Source organism: Choristoneura fumiferana, chromosome 7 (genome assembly GCF_025370935.1).
Source record: "Choristoneura fumiferana chromosome 7, NRCan_CFum_1, whole genome shotgun sequence".
In the NCBI taxonomy this organism is placed as follows: Eukaryota; Metazoa; Arthropoda; class Insecta; order Lepidoptera; family Tortricidae; genus Choristoneura; species Choristoneura fumiferana.
The window spans coordinates 12,392,546-12,414,441 of record NC_133478.1 but is presented as its reverse complement, the minus strand read 5'-3'; the positions used below and the strand labels follow the sequence as shown (position 1 = coordinate 12,414,441).

The 21,896-nt window shown below is 37.9% G+C and overlaps 2 protein-coding genes across 2 annotated transcripts; one reads left to right on the top strand and one right to left on the bottom strand.

Annotated features, from left to right (window-relative positions):
- Positions 1-6,930: 6,930 nt before the first annotated feature.
- Positions 6,931-16,715, top strand: Hsl (hormone-sensitive lipase; the record flags this gene model as incomplete). Its single annotated transcript, XM_074090212.1, is given in 7 exon segments — positions 6,931-7,080; positions 7,717-7,852; positions 8,334-8,435; positions 9,086-9,181; positions 9,942-10,086; positions 11,913-12,038; positions 12,580-16,715. Coding segments are annotated over 7 exon segments (857 nt in total), but the record flags the coding sequence as incomplete, so codon positions are not given.
- Positions 16,716-18,979: 2,264 nt separating this feature from the next.
- On the bottom strand, positions 18,980-21,734 carry san (Probable N-acetyltransferase san). The gene is made up of 3 exons (XM_074090211.1): positions 21,624-21,734; positions 21,160-21,483; positions 18,980-20,850 (listed from the first exon to the last, which is right to left on the bottom strand). Exons 1-3 carry the CDS (start codon positions 21,629-21,631, stop codon positions 20,652-20,654), a joined length of 531 nt encoding a protein of 176 aa, XP_073946312.1. The 5' UTR covers positions 21,632-21,734; the 3' UTR covers positions 18,980-20,651.
- Positions 21,735-21,896: the final 162 nt, after the last annotated feature.

Below are 21,896 nucleotides of genomic sequence, written 5' to 3'. Positions count from 1 at the left end.
TCATGGTTTCGAATCCAGTCTCGCATCTCTAATTTTTTTTTTATATTCAATTGCTGTTCCCAATCTTCACTAATTCTCCGTTGTAACTGTTGTAGATAGTAAGTAACGTCTGTTGTGCAGACTTGTTTATATAGTTATATTTTTTCTTTATGTATTGCCTGTTAGTTACTCGAAATAAACACTGTTGTCAATGAACATCTTTTTTGCTAACTCATATCTTACAAATCAGTTATTTAATTCTCTTCCAGCACTTTCCACCAAATATTACAACAGAAACTATCAGCCCAAAAAAATCTCATTCTTATGAAGAGTTAGTACCAAGCGCTATATAGCCACGTTACGGAATCGTAACGAGGGTGAATAGAGCGGGCGACCAGCGACCGGACTGCGTGGCGCTTGGTTGGAGCATTGGTTAGCGGTCGTGTAATTGACGCTTGGCTGTGCGTGCGTCGATTCGTGCGCTAGTATGAAGTCGATCTACTGCATATTACTTGTATTGTGATGATAATGTGAAATTACTTATTTGTGACAAAAAGAAGCAAAGCAGGTCTTACCTTCTAAGTGATCCACTGGAGTCCAATTAGATGATTTTTAGTAAAAATTAGTCTAATTCCTGAAATTAGTTTTTTAAATTAGAAATGACTACTAAGTAGGTTTACATACACTAGTTATCTCTATCTGAACTCAAATTATACACTTTGTCACAATCACAATCACGTTGAAGAGTCCCTGTGAATTCGTGTCATTTACATGTCAAATAGCGTCCCTTTTCTTTGAAATCAATCAAGCAGCGTTGTTGTGATACATATAGGTACCTACGCAAAACATAGACATAACACTGCTAAAAATTTCTTTCGGCTTTGTTGTTATGCAGGTATAAAACGCTCTTATCAAATAACAAGCTGTTACCCGCGACTCATCATCATCATCATCATCGTCATCATAAACATCACATCATCACCATCATCTGCAATACCCCTGGTGTTGCAGATGTTTATGAGCGGTGGTGATCTCTTACTGACTCTTACCATCAAGAGACCCACTTGCTCGTTTGCCATCCATTCGAATAAAAAAATCATTATCGTCGTCACCATCTTCATCTCATCATCATCATCATCGTCGTTGTAGTCGTCGTCATCATTATCATTATCACATCATCATGATCATCATCATTATCATCGTTATCATCATCATCTCATCATTATCATCATCATTTTTTGTATTGTACTTTTAAATACAAGCTTTTTTGCTGACTGAAGTTTTTTTGACTGTACTTGCATTGTCATCCAAATTAGTACATTTTTGTACCAAATTTCAAGTCGATGCCATTTACCGTTGAGGAGTTCCGTCCTGACGATCGAGACGTCTGGCTGGTGGCTGGACCACTCGGGTGACACTACCAAATTATTGTATTGTCACAAGATTTACTGAGTAAGTATGCCGAATTTCAAGTCTATCCAACTGAAAGTGGGTCAAATTCAACTTGCAAGGTTTGAACCGCACATACATATACATTGCAAGTTAAATAAAGCTTGCGAAATAATAAATGAAAAATACTGACTGAATGTGTGTGTGTGTGTGTGTGTGCGTGATTCGATGACAGACAGCGCACCACCTATAACTAGCTACTGGCTGGAATCAATACCAATAGGTATATACAAAATATAACAAGTTTTTGTATTTTGTTTGCTAACTGCACATTTTGTTTCGTTGACTGAACCTACTTACATTGTCATCCAAACTAGGTACGTCTGTGTACCACGTTTCAAGTCGATACCACTAAATGTTGAAGAGTTACATCATGCGGAGACAACTGTGACCGGGCCAACACAATTTCATTACCAGATTATTGTATTATCACGAAACATACATATCATCATCATCATCAGCCATAGGACGTCCACTGTTGGACATAGGCCTCTCCCATAGACCTCCCGTTCCCTCGGTTGTAAGCGGCTTGCATCCACCTTGAAACTTAACATACAATAAGAGAATGAGAAACATATATATAATTATATGTATATTATATATGATTCCAAGAAACAAAATAATTAAAAATTGCTCGATGGCTTGCAAATTCAATAAGTTTTGGTAAAAATTTAATTTACAATACAAGCTTTTTTTTGATAACTGCCCTTTTTGTTGACTGTACTTTAATTTTCACCCAAACTACATTTGCATACCAAATTTCAAGTCGATGCCTATAACTATTGAGGAGTTCCGACCTGTGGAGACGATCCTGGCCGGACTACCAGGATGTTACTACCAGATTATTGTATTGTCAGATTATCACGTAATCTACATAAGTATATCGATTTTAAGTCAATCCAACTACTGGAAGTTGGTCAAATTTAACTTGCAAGATTTGATTACAGACAGACAGACAGATAGACAGACAACGGGACAGGTGAAAGTAAATAAAATCTTGAAAAAAAAACCATGACACATTACATCTTACATAAATAATAAGTTTTTGGTAAAAAACATTTTTAGTACATTTGCTGACTGTACGTTTGTTACTGTTAGCTGTACTTGCATTGTCACTACATTTGCATGGGTTTTAGGTGTTTAATATGTATTTAAGTATGTATCTATCTATATAATTATATTTATCCGTTGTTTAGTACCCATTACACAAGCTTTGCTAAGCTTACTTTGGGACTAGGTCAATTGGTGTAAATTGTCCCGTGATATTTATTATTAGCGTTTACCCGCGGCTTCGCACGCGTAAATCAATAGATACAGCAGTTGAATTGAAATTCCGGGATTTTATTCAATTCTCGTGGGAATTCCCTAAAATTACATCGTGGTTTTCACTGACGTTAAATTAAACCAACCATGCCAAATTTCATGACTCTAAACCCAGCGGTTGTTATTTCAAGATTTTATCCCTATCCCGTAAGAATATCAGGATAAAAGGAGCCTATGTGTTATTCCAAATGTCCAGCTATGTACATACCAAATTTCATGTCTCTAAGCCTAGCGGTTATTAATTCGAGATTTTATTCCTATCCCGTGGGAATATCGGGATAAAAAGTATTCAATATCCAAGTTGTTTTTATCCAGGTTATAAACTATTTTTTTACCAAATTTCATCCAAATCTGCGTAGCCGTTTCAGCGTGAAGAAGTAACAAACATACTCACTCACAAACTCACTCACTTACAAACTTTCAAATTTATTTATCATTAGGATTATATATTTTATAGGTACTAAATTTCAAGTCGATGCCATTAACTGTTGAAGAGTTCCGTCCTGCGGAGACGATGCTAGCCGGACTACCAGGATGCCACTACCAGATTATTGTATTGTCACTCAATTTACATAAAGTATGCCAAATTTCAAGACAATCCGGCTACTGGAAGTTGGTTGAATTTAACTTGCAAGGTTTGAACACACACATACATACATACATACATACATACATTGCAAGTTAAATAAAGCTTGCAAAAATACTGACTGAATGTGTGTGTGTGTGTGTGTGTGTGATTCGATGACAGACAGCGCACCACCTATAACTAGCTACTGGCTGGAATCAATACTAATAAGTATACAAAATGTAACAAGATTTTGTATTTTGTTTGCTGACTGCACATTTTGTTTCGCTGACTGAACCTACTTACATTGTCATCCAAACTGGGTACGTCTCTGTACCACGTTTCAAATCGATACCACTAAATGTTGAACCACTAAATTTAATAAGGTTTGGTAAAAATTTCATTTTTAATCCCAGTTTTTTTTTTGATAACTGTCCTTTTTGTTGACAGTACTTGCATTGTCACACAAAAACATTTGCATACCAAATTTCAAGTCGATGCTATTAACCGTTGAAGAGTTCCGTCCTGCGGAGACGATCCTGGTCGGACTACCAGGATGTCACTACCAGATTATTGTATTGTCACGCAAATTACATAATCATTCCAAATTTCAAGTCAATCTGACTACTGGAAGTTGGTCAAATTATACTTGCAAGATTTGACTACAGACAGACAGACAGATAGACAGACAACGGGACAGGTGAAACTAAATAAAAGCTTGTAAAAAGCTTGTTATAAAAAAATACACACTTCATCCGAAAATCCTATACCTATAATGTTAATTGCTATGATCATGGTTTACCGGTATTATAAAAATCTTACAAAGCGTAGGTACACTTTTAGTAAAAAAACACTCAATTTTATAGTATTAAAAAATGTGTTGCGACTATACCTGTGTCAGATTTCACAGCATATCCTATGCTGTAAGGATTATATTGTAGTCCTTTTAGCGCCTTAGATATTTCCGTCCTCCAGACAATAAACTTGTTTGTTTTTTGGAAAACTGTGGCTCTGTCCATTGGAGGTCAATTTTGCCATTGTCCTGTAGGTTTTACCGTTGTACGGTAAAAAATCTAGGAAACGAAATATGAGACAGCGCGATTCTTCTACATTAAAATTATTGAACTGAAGACGACAATAAATTTAAAAATTACTGACATACAAATAAATGCGACTAGTGGTGATAGTCTGGATGACATTTCCATGACATTATATTTTTAATTATCTAACCAGCCAGTACTTCATTCTAAGTTTCTTTAAAACCTCTTTCATTCAGCCTATTTTGTTATGATTGCTAGACGAATATTACAACCGATATAACCTAATGCTTTCGTTGTTAGTGTCTTTTTTTAGCGACTTTTTTTCTTTTTTAGTACAATTTTTTTTAGGGAACGTGCCAACGGAACCCTATTGGTGAGACTTCGCTGTCTGTCTGTCCGTCCATCTGTTACATCCCAGCCTCCTCTCAGAACAAGAGGGCTTGGGCCATAGTTCCCACGCGGGCCCAGTGCGGATTGGGAACTTCACTTCACACGCTTTTGCAGGTGGTAGGACCTTGTGCAAGGTCCGCCAGGATTGCTACCACCACCTTGCTCGCTAATCCTGCCGTGAAGCAGCAGTGCTTGCACTGTTGTATTTCGGCGTGGAGAGTAAGACAGCCGGTGAAATTACTGGCACTTGAGGTATCCCATCTTAGGCCTCTAGGTTGGCAACGCATCTGCAATGCCCCTGGTTTGCAAATGTTTATGGGCGGTGGTGATCGCTTACCATCAGGAGACCCACATGCTCGTTTGCCATCCAGTCGTATAAAAAAAAACGCACCATTGAATTGCTTCGCAGGTTTGTGCAGGTTTCCTCACGAAAGCAGTGCAGGGTTCCGACTGTTACAGGGCTCTATCTCTTGAGTCGTAATAGTCAGACACTTGAAATTTTCACAGATTATGTATTACAAATACTAAAAACAGAATAAAATAATTATTTAAAGGGGCTCCCATACACCAAATGACTCGCATTTGGCCGGTTTTTTTGTGATAGGGTACCAAGGAATTCCAAAAAAATATATTACTTATATGACCGCGGCATGGCGCTAGCGTCTACGCAAAATGTATGCAAAATATTTAGTTACATTTTACAACACGTGTGATATTTTGCCCGAGAACTATGAAAGTTTATCTAAGTTCAGGACTGCCAATGAAAGTAAATAACGCTAGGCTAGGTATTTTATCCTACCACCCGGTTTTTACTTACATACAGCCAAACCATTCAAATTTTGACCCGCTAAGTGATATTGTAACAAACAAATTACACTACGCTTTTGTTGCGATACGCCATTATTTTACAAGCTTTTTATTAATTAATAATAAGTATAGAACATTCTTGTGTTGTTGACCCAAATGGTGGAACCAATGCAGATGTCGAAGCGCGCATAAACAGGGCTCGTGCCGCATATGCACAACTCAAACCGGTCTGGACGTGCACGGCGCACAAAAATCAGAGTTTTCAACTCAAATGTCAAATCGGTTCTCCTGTACGGGTGTGAGACCTGGCTCGTCAAGAAAGCAATCACCAGTAAACTCCAGGTTTTAGTGAACAAGTGTTTGCGTCGCATATTAGGAGTTTATTGGCCACGAACCATTACAAACACTAGACTGTGGGAGTTGACGAGCCAGAAGCCAATTGATATGGAGATCCTATTGAGGAAGTGGCGCTGGATCGGACACGTGTTGCGGAGAACCGATGCTCATCTCGCCAAGCAAGCGCTGGAGTGGCAAGCTGCTGGTAGTAGGAGGCCAGGCCGACCCCGAATCACCTGGAGACGATCGGTTGAGAAGGAGATCTCCCTAATTGGGTACCATTGGCGAGACCTAGAAGCCACAGCACAGGACCGTGACGCATGGAAGTCCCTACTGCGAGCCCTATGTCCCTGCTGAGGGACTACCTACAGGAATTCATCATCATCATCATCATAGAACATTCTTGAAGGCATCTAGTGGTTCAAGCAAGTTTTCATGAGGTAGAGCCTTACTGTAACCACTTGCTGACTGCAGTACAAATGGGCCGGCTCGACCGGAGTAGTACCAACCTCCATCTGAATACCGGCGTGAAATAGTACCTTTGCCCAACTCCCCTCCCCCCTTTTATCCTGCCCCCATACCGCCCAATTTAGCCAATTTTACAACAGATTATATTTGACATTAGCTACTCACACCACAGTAAAATGGATCAAAATTTACTGCATCATACTGAAATTTAGGTATTATAGATCCTCTCCATTTTGTGATTTGCGACAACAATATGCCCATAACTAACTATCCTCAAAAAATCGCGTCGAAATAACGTCTGTGGAAGAAATATTGATGTACCAAAGTTTGTATGGAAGACGACGCACCTTAAGAGCCAAAGACACTAAGATGCAGTCGTGGGAACGATTACTATGGACGACTGGGTGGGTAGAGAAGATCCAGACAGTGCCAGAGTCCCTCCGACTAAAAAACCCAGCTGCACGTTTCCAACTCCCTAGAGATTAAACCATCTTTAACTCTCCGATTCCGATTTTGATAACGGTTCTATAAACTCATCAGCTTCACAAATGTCTGTTTCCATCTATATGACAGAAGGCATAAGTGAGGGTCCGTCGTCGTTCGAAGAAGTATCACCATCAGATCTCGCCGAGCTACAAGCTCACAAGTCTGGCAGCGAGCGGCGGAAGTCTTCCGATACAACCATCAGCGCTGCTTCGTTGCAGAGCGAACACACTGCTACTGGTAAGTTATCAAAAGGCATCAGCTAGGGTTGTCCCTCGTTGGAGACAGGCCTTGCCGAGTTACAAGCTCACAAGTCTGGCAGTGAGCGGCGGAAGTCTTCCGATACCACGATCAGCGCTGCTTCGTTGCAGAGCGAACACACTGCTACTGGTAAGTTATCAGTCTTCCGTTATCAAGCGGGCAGTTTGGTGGCTACCTAACATTAGATGTGCAATATCAATGAAAAACTTTTTAAATTGAGTTACGTTTTGGAGTTTCCATACATAGCTTCAACGTCGAGACTTGGATAGTTTGGTTTGCACATCACTAATGTTAGGCCACCAAACTGCCCGCTTGATAACGGGGTATAATCAGAAAGCATCAGCCAGGATTGTCCCTCGTTCAAAAGTGCTTTGCTGAGTTACTAGTTCATAAGTCTGGCAAAGAAGCCATTGTGTCCTAGTCATGAACGTACCCAGGGAAGGAGAGCAGCGCCCTGTGCCCTGCAGTGGTATGTATTATGTTAACAGCAATCGCACAGGAATTAAAATAAATCATTCGTGATGCCAGGCTCCTTTGTGGCGACTGTCCTCAAGTCATGACCATTGTCATGTATGCGGCAATTTAGTTCTATTTATACAGTTTTACCTTCGTCAGGTGTAACGCCGATCGAAGACAAGTCGCAACAGGTGGTGTCAGACTTTTTGGAGAGATACGTGCTTGACAGTGACACTGATTCGGAGGGACGGCGCATACCGGTCATCAAGCCCAACAGGACGTTAGAGGAACTCAGGTGAGTAAAGCGAAAGACATAACATAACCCCAAGACCGGTGCAACTTGGGGATCTTCAAAATACGAGCGTACTCTTTTCTCTAAGGCTACGTACGTACGCACTATGCTTGTTGACTTAGAATTGTGTGTATTTAATTTGGACCTATGTTGTTCTGGAAATAAATGAATTAGTTTTAGCGTGCCGTCCTTCTTCAAAGTATCGTTTGAGAAAGGGACGGCGCGTCCAAACCGCACGATTAGCCGCATAGTGCATACGTAGCCTAAGGACCAGCAGCGCATCCCTAATTCAAGTTATACTATGGTGTCCATGGGCGGGGTGTTTGCTGTCCATTAGGTGACCCGCCTGCTCGTTTTTTTCTTTATCATGTTAAAAATATATACATATAAAAATTAAAAATTACCTTCAAGCATATTATAAATGACGCAAAAACAGCGAATTAGGCCACGTTGACCCTAATAACAATTGTGTTTAATTGTTTAGTAATAGGGAAGCGGAATCTGAAAACTCAAGCACACTGGTCGGTGAGCCGCCTCTACTAGAAGATCCGGATAACAGAGAAAGCAAGAAAAGGATAAAAACAAGGTAATTGTTAAGCCCCGCCCGCATTCATGGTAAACATTTTTGTTGAGCAACGTGTTCCTGAATTTTCGCTCACCAAGCGCCAACATGCAGTGATCAACTCTACAACATGCAGTGTTGTCCGCAATGAGCCGTTGATTCAACAACGTTGCTCAACAAATGTGTGCAGCCATTGCGCAGTAAAGTCGCCGCCATAAACATCGGTGCTGTGTAGGTGTTCAAAAATAGGTGAAACCGATCGATCATGTTGTCGATCACGTAAGTGCGTGTTAAAAAAAAACTGAGCACCTAAACAGCTCCGATGTTTATAAAAAAGCCTTTACTAAATCATCATCATCATCATCATGTCTATCCTACTCATCCTACTAATATTATAAATGTGAAAGTTTGTGAGTGAGTATGTTTGTTACTTCTTCACGCTGAAACGGCTGGACGGATTTGGATGAAATTTGGTAAAAAGTTAGTATATGACCTTGATTAAAATATAGGATACTTTTTATTCCGATATTCCCACGGGATAGGAATAAAATCTCTAAGTAACAACCACTGGGCTTAGAGTCATTAAATTTGACGTGATTGTTTTTAATCTAACATCAAAGAAAACCATGGTTTAATTTTGGCGGGTAACACTAGTTTGATATAATTTGTTACAGAATAAGTGAAGCGGCGACGGGTATAATGGGTGCGATGTCGTCCCGACTTGCTTACATCACCGGCTCCAACACTATCAACCGGTCTACTCAGGAAGAGTAAGTTTATTTTTAAAATATAATCCGTAATTTCAGCAAATGGTTCGGTTAGTATGACTGAAAGAAGATGATGAATTTTGGATTCAGTATACGTGCGTATTTGATGCGATGCATTTGAAACATTTCTCAACAGTACAGGCCAGGGTTAGTACACATATGTTTCTTTAAAAAAAATCTTACGCCCAAGATACCGTTACGAAAAATGTAATTTATATTTTCTAACAATTTTGCATTTTGTGTGGAATCTTCCAAGTTTAGGTATATTTTATACCGTTGGCTGCTATTTACTCTTATCTTAAACTACTAATAATTCTTAAGCAAACTTAACCGTTATTGTTTTCCTTGTAAATTTGATATACTTACTACGATCATGAGTTTTTTCAAAATTTTCAAACTTTTTTTGGACTATAATGTAACGACGAGGTTTGAATCATGAACTTTTTTTAATTTTTTGTCAATTTAAGGGTAAAAGACCTATCCAGTAGTAGGGGTGGATAAGAAAAAAAACACTAAATTAAAAAGAAAAACCACATTTTTTTGTACCATTGGTCGGTATGGTTGCTACATATCCGTGCATAATTACAGCTTTCTAGCACTGATAGTTTCTGAGCGAAGCCGCGGACGGACAGACAGACATAGCACACCGTTTTATAAAAGGCTAGCGGTCCGGTCCAATCCAACCTGGACGTGCTGATAGCTCCACTACATCTGTAAAACATTGTGCTTTGTACCCACGCTATAGCACACCATTTTCTTAAAGGCTAGCGGTCCGGTCTAACCTGGACGCGCTGATAGCTCGCAGTCCGTCGGACGAGTTCATATTCTCGGTGCCGCGCGACCCGCTGCTGTCCCCGTACTGGGCCGACGACGCGCTGCTCAGCAGGTTCCCGCCCTGTCGGATACTGGTCAGTATACAACTGTCGCGTTTCCAGCAAAGATGTTCGAGGATGTGTAACGAGGAATGTGTTTTTCATGAACCAATAGAAACGCTTCATTTACCTATAACACATCCTCGCACACCTCTGGTGGCAATGGAGTCTTAAACTACGACCAGTAATTTTGGTCCCGGAATGAACGACTGTAATCTGCAAACTGATAATACAAATCCTCGGGTTATCGCTGTAAGGGTTTGAATTATCAGGTCGTGCATTATTATCGTTAATTCCGGATCGACCAATACCCCTTGTTCTTTGTACATAACCAGCACTGGAAGGGGTCAAATATTTCCTACTTCAAAGAGATTTCGATAATGTAATTGGTCACTTTAAGAGCCAATTTGTGTTAAATAATAATTTGGCCCTACCAGTGCTTGTACTGTTCAGATATGATTATGTACAGTCAAGGAATTTAATTCATAGGCCACCATGGAACCTTTTCAAAGGAAAAGTCATTACTACTTTCCTTGATAATCAATGCGATGTCACTATGACGTTTACTGAGAAATGGTGGCCAATGAATTTAACTCCTTGACCGTACGAAGAACAAGGGGACGTTTAGGGGCATACATGTCCAAATGTCAGAAAGTCCAGGTGTCACATTGTCCATGGTCAAAAAGTCCGAAGGATGAAACGTCCTAGTGTCTAAAAGTCCTAGCGTCAAAAAGTCCATGGTCAAAAAGTCCGAAGGATTAAACGTACTAGTGCCTGAAAGTCCTAGTGTCAAAAAGTCCATGGTCAAAAAGTCCGAAGGATGAAACATCCTAGTGTCTGAAAGTCCTAGCGTCAAAAAGTCCATACTCAAAAAGTCCGAAGGATTAAACGTCCTAGTTCTGAAGGCCTGAATCCCATAATGTCTCATTGTATAAATGATAAATATAACTGAAATAGATTAGAGAGCTAGATTGCTCATCTGCATTATTTCCAGTCTGTTATCTAACACCCTGAGACCCATTCTCAGTAAGATCCAGATGCATCTATGATGCTTCGTACATGTCATGTCGAGTCGACAAGAATTGACCAGCTGATCCAGTCATGCAGATGGACTGGGGCCTCATTCTACATTGTCTCTTTCCATATTGTTATCGTATTGTCTACGTGGTGGCAGCTCTTATTGACTTGACAGTAAAGGCGATCGAGTCGAAAACAATTCGATTGCAATAGGTGTACCTAAACAAAACCAAATTAGAATGAGTGAGACCCCTGGACCCTCGGACATATGGACTATCCGACATTAGGGCATTATAACCCTTGAACTTTTTGACAATGGACAATGTGACACCTGGACTCTCAGACATATGGACTATCCGACATTAAGGCATTATAACCTTCGAACTTTTTGACAATGGACAATGTGACACCTGGACTCTCGGACATATGGACTATCCGACATTAAGGCATTATAACCTTCGGACTTTTTAACCATGGACAATGTGACACCTGGACTTTCTGACATTTGGACAATGGACAGGACATAAGGACATAAGGACAACCTAAACGCAAGGGGAAATAGGTTCGTCCGCTAACCTAACCCTACGAGTCATAAGCTACACCAGGTGATCCATTCAGGTGGGTGCGTGAAATCCCAGAATTTCAATTGAACTGTTAGATCTAATGGTGCGTGCGAAGCAATGGGCAAATTCTATGTTAAATACTTTGGCGGTAGATATTTAAAATTAGAACAATTCACTGGAACACTGCTCGAGCTTGTGTAAAAGGGAGACACATGTAAAAAAGATGACTCTAAAGGTGCTGGAAGTCTATTATTATCATTATTATCACTGGTGAAATTTCAGACGGTACACTTGGACCCGTGCCTTGACGACTGTGTGATGTTCGCGAAGAAGTTGAAGCGGCTCGGGAACGTCGTCGGCATCGACGTGCTGGAAGGACTGCCGCATGGATTCCTTAATTTTGCATTGGTTAGTATTATTTTGTGTTTTTATCCCTTTCGGTCTGTATCATAAAACTTTTTTTTTTTCATATTTGATCTGATCTGTCCGGTCCAGACGAATTTTCAAAAATAAAAGAAAATGTATGTATTATAACGTAAATGTACGTGTATTAAATGTACATATGTATTATAACGTGTGGGCTCCACAGACAACCAGCGTTGCTTTACATAACGTATGGCAACACATGCTGAGTGGAGGTCTTTTTGATGTCCTGTCGTGTCAACACGTAACTTAGTTTTTATTGTTAGTTTTAGTGTTTTAGTCTTATTACTGTACGGTGGTGGTATTGATGGAACCAAATAAATCTTTCTTTCTTCTTCTTTCTATCTTTTCTTCAAAATGTCCTTTGCGTAAAATTATCTATTTCCAATATTGAAGGTAGTTAAGTTACCGTCAATGTGGCGTTAATTTTTTCCACCCTGTATGCTATTAGTAATTATGAGTAAAAATTCCAAAAGTTTTAAATATGTAAATAATATTTCTGACAAAACCCTATTGAATTCCACAGATGGCCAAAGAAGCGAACGAGGGTTCAAAACTCTGCGTGGAACGGATCAAACAGCTCCTAGACCTAGAAAGCCACACGCCGCCATCCAGCGACAACTTATGAATGTGCTTGTGTTGCCACTCGTACACAGCCCGGCTTTAACGCGAGGCCTTAGCAGTGTTAAGAGTTAAGTTAGAACTTATACCAGTAGCGGGAATACCGCCGACGAAAGCTGTGGTTTCGGTAAAACTCGGGATCCGAAGATGCACGAATATACGACCAATGAACGAACGGCAATTCGCATATGGGTCCGTGCACAACGATAGCGCCACGTAGCGGTGACAACTGTTGCATTATTGGGCATATGTTTTACTGTCAAGCGTAAACATCGTATTAATTTCAATGAAATCTCATGACATACTATATAACAAAATTCTGGACAATGGTTGGTAGTATTGGCAATTGCATTAACGTTTGTTTTCAGTTCAAAATTAACTTGCTTATCTTGTCACGGAAACGAGGTTTCGTGCCCTCACTCACGAATTTCTTCTTTCGGCAATTATCCAGCTATTTCTTTGTTCTTATTGCTAATCTTTTGAATTTGCAGTCACTATTCTTATTAGTATTTTAAAAATTCTTAACAACACGTGTTAAGACCATTTTTTTACATAAAACTGCCCGTGCTCGACCCCTATCTCACCTGATGTTAAGTGCAGATGAGGCCAAAGGTGTATCTCACTGGTTCAGTGACAGCTTACTCACTCTGGTCTTGAAGAGCCACACTGCAATACCATACAATCTGACAGCTCATGCCAGCACCATTGGTTTCATTTTTAGCCGTAGCAAGCGCTGTGATCGTTTCGGCTCCCTCTGACACTCGCTTTGCACGGTCCCAATATATTGCTGATTATAAAAAAACCAACACAACTTGTCTGAATACTGTACGAAAACAGAACGGTAGTCTGGCATATGATACAAGAAAAAGCAAGGGGATAGTTTGATTGGAATTAATAAATCCGCCGTCATGTTTTCTAAACCTGTTCAAGAATTAATGAACAATGTTGAATGTATAACTGACCAAGAAATACCTTCACTACCTTACAAGTTCAATGCTATTTATGCTACTTCAAACATTATCATTACAAGTCAACGTGTGAATCAGCCGTATTGTTTTTTTTTCTGATATTGGAACTATCAATAAAATGGTAAAGCACTTGGTCGATTGTACAACTGTTTTTTTTTTTATTTTATGCGTTCACATCGTAATTAATTTTTATAAAAAATATAAATAATGCATTTCTCACTGACGTTCCATTTTGTACGAACATAAATTATAATATTATAATTATAACGCGTGTTGATCGAAAGTTTTTCAAGTAAGAATATCCGACCAGTATTAATACTGCGTTAAATAGGTATCCATCGCCATAAGTACAATTAGAGAAAAAAAAACGATGAAAACGTAAATTTTGAAGTAAAATTATAGTATATAAGAAGATTCTAAAATGTGTGTTAATTGTTCAGTGATAAAGCCCACAGCCAGTGGTATAAAATGGTGTTATCGATGCTTAGTAGTTGCTTTTTCTAACTTATTTTCGTTGATTTTCTTAGAATCTTCTATAAAATAACTACTCCGTGATTTAAAGTCCATACTTTTAGTATAAAATGCCTTGTTGACATTAGTAGTTGCTTTTTCTAACTTATTTTCATTGATCTTCTTAAAATAACCGCTTACGATTTGTCTAGTCTAAAAATTATTTTGAATTTTTTTAAATGTGTACTAAAATACGGTGAAATTAGTCACAGACGATAGATAACGTAAAAGACTTGACGATTCAATTATCAATTCGCTCTGTGATCTAAGCTTACAACTAGCCACCCCTTGCCTTATTAGTCTTTGAATCTCAAGTAGATAATGTCAGTGTGTTACGTATGTAGGTATATTAAAAATTTGACCGCTTGTCATTATTTTCTACTAAGGATTGGCAAAAGGGGTGCTAAAAGCAGTTCTATTCCTCAGCTGGCTTTAACAAATTGTCCCTTGATATCCGTAGTGCTATGCTGGAAGGTTAATAATATATTGTCGACCAAGCAATTCCTTTATCATCCTAAGACTAACTACTACTACGACTAGTAAGGATCAATATCATTTGTCACGGATAAACACTAAATCGGATGTATTAAACGTCATGAAAATTTGTGTAAAGCGCTTGGTCGAGTACTACCGTACTATTAATTCCCGCTAAATTATCTCATATTGTGAAAACCGCCGTGTGATTTTTATTCTTATGACAATGCCCAGCCGTGATAAAAGCAATAATCTGACGTAGTTGTCGATCGTCAGTGGTATTGTTTCACGAGCTAAAATCACGGTTAGCCTAGGTACCTCGTTGTCATATGGCTATGAATCATTGATACTTACTCAGTTTATTTCCTAAATGCTGTTTTGCTGATAATTAATATAAGTGTTCGATTACATTGTAAATATAAATTATATTACACTTGTTTATTTATTAAAGTCAGCACAGTATTAAGACGGAACAGTAAACTCATTTTATTCATACAGATGTCGTTTTCTATATTTCAATGCAATTATAATTTATTAGTATATGTGACTTATGTATAAACAATTGTGAAGTTATTTACTGTTCCCTCAAGTTCTGTGGTCAAACGTAGTTATTAATTAAAATAAAATTGTCTTGTGTTTTGTAATATTTATGTAGGTTTTTTTTTCAATGAGACCCGATATGGGATGTTCTTAATCTTATCAATATCGTAAAATGTTAAAAGTTGTTCATGCAGTAATTTTATTGGATTGTTAAATAATATTGTAAGATTGCGTCTTTCTCGTTTATTTCCAATTCCCAAACGGCGACCACATTTGAAATCGTGAGTGCTCAATACTATGTCTTTGTATATTTTTGATAAAGTATTCTCGATCAATTCCTTTTAATCGTGGCTAATATAAATTTTAATACTTTTTACCATGTAAGTAATGATGTAGTTTGTTAAAATTAATGGAGATTTAAATATTTCTGATGACTTTTCACTGAAGTTTTGACAATAGTCAACATTTTATTTAATAGGTAATATCTCCTGGCATATATATGCAAGGTGAGGCAAAGCCAAAGCTCTTTTTATTTTTATAAAGTTACATAATTAAGGTCATCCTTACATTAAAGACATATCTTTGACAAGTGTACCTAATACTGGGGAACCATATTATTCAGCTTTACTCTTGTTTTTTTAGATTGTGCTAGGGAATTTTTATTTTAGTTTACGACAATGAGCATTTTTATACACCTGCCTACTTACTGCACACGTACCTATGTCCATGATTTTATGTAAAAACTTTTTTCTAAATGTAATAAATAAATAACTGGGAATTGATTAATTTACTATCTAAAATACTTTTTTTTACACAACGAAATTTATAAGTAGGTAGGTACCTACTCATCAAAAAATCTCTACTTTATTTTAATAACTTAAACCATTTAATCATGATGTTTGTTGTCGATGTTAAATGTACCTACTTTGCTTTAAATATACATTCTATGGTAAATTGCTTATGTACCTATTAATATAATCATGTTCCGTAAATCATACAATTATGTTGGTACAAGCATACAACTTTCCATGTTCGATATTACATATGATTAAATATTGTTTCCACACTTTTAAGGTCACTATGCTGCAAATCAATTTATTTTGATTGAACATGGAGTTGTACTTGTACAATTTTTGTATGTATACGGCCCTTGAAATCGTCAATGCAATATTTAACTATGTCTGTGATAGTGAATAGGCTTTGAAAGCATAACCAGTATTCCATGAAGCACGAATATAATAAGATACGCGTGTAACTGTATTATACTTGTTGTGTAACGAGATAGTATAAACTATTTAACAATATTTTTGTAGAATAAAATGTCAAAAGCAAAATTTTAACGATAGTCATTCGTTGTATCGAAATCAGAATATTTACGAGCAAGACATACCTACAGGCCTTAACAATGGAAATGAATTAACATACGTGTTAGAATAAAATAATTGAAATAGAGTTAACGACCAAGCTATGTCCAAAGTAGAACTAGTCACCGGTGATATCGAACGATATTTTACGTTAACTGCAATAAACTCAATTAAATGCTAACGAAGTCAGTTGTTTTTTTTCCTCCTTCATACCTCTGTGTCGCACCCGCGTGCTTTTAGACCGACCTCGCTCAGTGTTTTTGTAGGGTAAACAAATTGTTGGATATTTTATCGCTATTCTGCTTTACTGTGATTTGATTAGGTACACGTTTTATTTTACGATAAATGTCCTGGCCCTATATAACCCAACCAAGCTAAGTTTGCGCCTCGCGTCCAGTGGCGTAGCTAGTAGGTTAACAAGGGCCCCGCTGCATAGAGAAAGAATTAGGCCTCACCTCCTCTTTCCACGTACAGCTTGAACTTATATTTGCCTTCAAATTATAAAGAGGAACTTATCCCTAGTAGGCTCGAGGCTCGAGCCTGCTCGCAAGATGTTTTTTCCTCTCTTTTTCTTTTATGCTCCTCTTTTCAAAACTTAGGTTAGAGGGCCCATTGAGCTCCGGGACCCTGGTGCACTGCACCACCTGGCCCTACGATAGCTACGCCACTGCTCGCGTCTTAACAAGAACAGTTCAAAAATGTAAAATTCAACAAATAGTAGACGAAAATTCGTAAGACGCGTATCGGCGACAAAGATGCTAACCGTACTGACGCGACAGGGCGATCGTGAGAAGGTGAATTTTTAGTTTTTTAAATGTGCAAAGTGCAATGCCAACTTAGCTTGGTGGAGTAGTACTTATTACCAATTGCAAAATTCGAACTTCGTATCTTGCCGTCCTGCTGACGCTAATATTTATATACGAGTGTAGTAGCCCACAGAGTACCTTTTTTATATACTGAGATAGTAGCCCCCCGTCCTATCAAAAAGGTGTCTTTACAAGATTTTTTACTTATCTTTTTTTTTTTGCTTTGGATGAGAGATAAAACGGATTATTCGCGGTAGTTCTTTTCCTAACTACTGCAAATAATCCGATAAAACTTGAAAGAACTAAAACAATACTTTGCTCACCCGCGACCTTATGATATACGTTTATGCAAGAAATGTGTGTTCACGCAGTTCCTCCACCTCCTCACTGTAAAAACACACACATCTATCGCCACCACAAATGAGTTTCGAACTCGACCAGAGCTCATATTCAGAGCAATCATGCTACCAGATGCTGAATTCTTTGTCTACTGTTGGACAAAGAGAGGTGATACATAGGTTTGTGTGTTCTTACAGTGTGGAGGTGGAGGAACTGCATGAACACACGTTTCTTGCATAAACGTAGCTATTCTAACATCGCGGGTGAGCAAAGCAATTATTTTAGTTCATTGATATGAACATTCGCAAAATAAAACCCGATTCATACAATTAGATTAAAACTCTTAAGCTCTGAAGTAAAAAACAAAACTCAGGCCAAGTGTGACTCGCGCTGGCATAAGCAAGCCAACTGAATAAAAGGAAACACTTTTTTGACGAACACGGTTGTTCCACAGAATAATCTGGTGCTCTGTCACGATGGCAGCCAGATTCCCGACACGAATTTGGCCGCAAAAACAGTTTTATCTCACTAAGAGCTGGTTCCCACTTGTCGGACGTTGGACCCAGATTTTAATCAGATGTTCCAGTGGCAGAACATTTTATTTGAAGCTATTCACACTTGTGTCCAGTCCATCGCCACTTTTGCTGGTCTTTTCTTGTCAGGATGTCAGTAAGGACACATGATGCGAGACAAGAGAGGGAAATGGACCAAGGCAATAACCGAGTGGTACCCCCGAGACGGGAAGAGGAAATGGGGAAGGCAGATCACGAAATGGGAAGATGACCTTAAGATGACTGTGGGTCCAAACTGGAGAACGGTTGCAAATGACATATGTCAGTGGAAGGCGTTGGAGGAGGCCTAGGTCAAAAAGCATACTGAAATTAGACATTTCATAAAAAAAAATTTACCATAGTGTACATCATCATCATCATCATCATGTCAGCCGAAAGACGTCCACTGCTGGACATAGGCCTCCCCCAAGGCTCTCCACTCAGACCGGTCTTCTGCTTTTCGCATCCACCGCGATCCCGCGATCTTAACCAGGTCGTCGCTCCATCTTGTTGGAGGCCTACCGAAAGCTCGTCTCCCGGTCCGCGCCATTCGAGAACCTTTATAGTGTACATGTAAAACTAATTTCAGAATAAAGGGCTGTATTATTATTTATTATTATTATTCTCACTTGTCCGACACGGATTTTCTATAGAAATGAGCGACATCCGACACGAAACGGATCTGACACCCGACAAGTGGAAACTGGCTCTAACAATGAACACAGGAAGCAGCTAAAAGATAAATTAAAAAGCTTTATAAATTGTTAATCAGGTTTATTATACTAATCCTAGGATTGTAGTGAACATGATATTCAACAAATAGGTTACAGGACATGTAGACAGATTTATAAGGTTCATAACTTCAACATGTAAAATTGACTTTTTGGTAAAAATGCCATTAACCATTATAAAATAATAACTACTTACAGGTGCTGTTTAAAATTTCATTGTGCTAAAATCAAGCAATCTTCAACAGAACAAAAATTTTAAAAAGAATCAACAAAGGATTAAAATTATTGAACATCATTCCTCTCAAGCAGTGCAAATTATAATCTAAAATGGTTAAAATGTGAATCAGATTTAGTTTTTTTTATCATAAATATCAAGGTGACATAAAATGTTCCCTTGTCCTTGTTACCTAAAAGGACAAAATGCACTAGCATAAATTGCGAGGTAAAAAAAAGTAATTTTAGATATCTAGTTACTGTTTGGATACCAAGATAGAAACTCCCTTACATCCTTACTCTTACTTAAATTTTATTAATTTGGAAACTGACACTAATTTTCCTGAACATAATCAATTACACATTGCTAACTTGTGCTGGCATGTGGCAAAAATTAAAAGTCAACCCAATTACTTGTAGTAGTTAAAAAAACAGTTATATTTGAAGCAAATAAACATGTAGGTATAAATATCCCAAGTGTAGTAAATAAATAAATTTGAAAAATTCAATTTTCTAATTATTGACATACACTCCACCTTGATTGCAGAACTTTTTTTATTTTGGTTACCTGGTTTTTACTTTATTTTTTATGAAAAGTATCTTTTTTATATTTTACATACCTACAGAACAAATGCCACCGCAATGCTACATAGTTAGCAGTGTGTAATCTCATCCTACCAGGGTAGTTAACAGAATGCCTAGAGCCAAGGTATAACCTATTATTTTATTTATACATCAAAAATAAATCATGAAACAATTTAATTACATCTTTTAAGTCTATTTATAATTCATAATGGTTGTTTACTGCCAGGTCTTAATGGAGAGTGTAGATCAACAACATGCAAGTAACTTATCATTTAATGAATTCTGTACAAAATGTGATACACTGACATTGAATAAGAGAAGTATCAGTCGTATCTATTATGTTTATGGCCTCAAATTCCACAACCACATCTTAATATAAATCCGTTTATTTATTACAAATATTGCAACCAACATCGTAACTTTGCCATAAGCATGCTGTATCAATCTGTATGTCACTTTCAGTTTGTTGGGTAAAATGAATAAATTAGAAGTACTTACAACTCTCATTCAATATTATGCCAGACAATGAACAATTCAATATATATATTACTCACAGAGTATCATACAATTTTAGATGACCTAAAAATATCACACACCAGGTATGAAAAACATGATAACTCATATTATGCTTGTAACTTAGTTCCTAAATTGGGAAGTCTTCTCGCACAGGCAAAGTTACATGTGTAGGCCTTTGGCTTAATATTAATTTATGACTGTCAGTATACTTACAAGAGACTTATGGTTTTATACAAATGTTGTATCACTTGGTATTCACAATAACAACCGGTCATTTCCATTTCATGATGGGCTTGTGTCCAGGCCAATTATATTATTGTATCTGCCATCATAGAATGGAAATTTCAGTTTTGTACATATAGTGGATTCAGTTGATGAACTCAGTCGTGACCATTTGTTTTTGCATGTGGCACAGTGCCATTGGGCAAAGGGGCGGTCTGCGGCTGACGAATTGTCTTCTGCAACACATGCGCATCAGCCGGCTCTATCCTCTTGTAATAATGCTCCTTTGTCTCCACAATTTCAAAGCCAAACTTCTTATAGAAATCTATTGCACCCTCATTGTTGACTTGTACATGTCTGGAAATATATTGATCTTAACAACATTGGCAATTTAAAAATAATCAAGTATTTAAGACGTTATAAGGTATGAGTTTATGATAAAATCATAATGACAATAAACCGATTAATTACCTAACCTCAAAGATAACGAGAATCAATCATTATTAGAAGGTTATTTATACGTGAACTTAAATAACACACAAACATAACCTTCAATTGCACTTCATACCAAAAATGCATTTAGCTTCTTTATATTTCTTACACAACAATCTTAGGAACTCGAAAGTAGTACTTAGTAGATAAATTATAAACATTGAGAGTACTTACAAAAAAATGCTGTCGAAATTGGCATCCTGTTCAACATACTTGAGCACATGTTGTACCATGAGACTGCCGATGCCGAGTCTTCTGTAGGGGTATAGGCACCCCAGCGTCATTATATATAGTCTACGTGAGTTCTCCGAAGTGTCTATCCTACAGCAAACAGCTCCAACCACGATATCATTGTAGTACACCAACTTAGCAAGCTCGCCAGCCTCCAAGACATCCTTGTAGAATTTATCGTTGTAAGACACGGGGAATACGACTGTGTTCAGCTTCTTTAGTTGCTTTATATTATGAGGCGTAACGTCGCCTAGTTCTATTTTAGCTCTGAAAAGCAAAGGGCTCTTTTATGGCAAATTCAAGGGTTCGAAGACAGACATACCTACGAAAACATCCAGTCGTTTTGACAAGATTCCCAAGTACAAGTGATTAACTGAAGATGATAAACACAAAGAACACACATTTACCTAGTCATTTTAATAATTATTCTATTTAATATACACTAAAAATTTAAAAACTAATCTAACACAGTTATATCACACAGAGATCACTCCCGCCATCTACTACTCTCGGAACAATTGTATCACTGTGGAGTTTTTTTGGAAATCAGGCTATGTAAAGCACGTTGGGGCCGATTCGCAATTGTATTTTTTTTTTTTCGAATTTAGTTCAGTTAATTTATTCTACTAGAACAATTTATATCAAAATGATCTGAAATTACTTTTGGAAGGTTTTTAGCT

Coding starts and splice junctions, on each gene's coding strand:
- san (XM_074090211.1), bottom strand. Junction 20,851..21,159: donor AATTTCGACAGCATTTTTTT/GTAAGTACTCTC, acceptor ATATATTTCCAG/ACATGTACAAGTCAACAATG.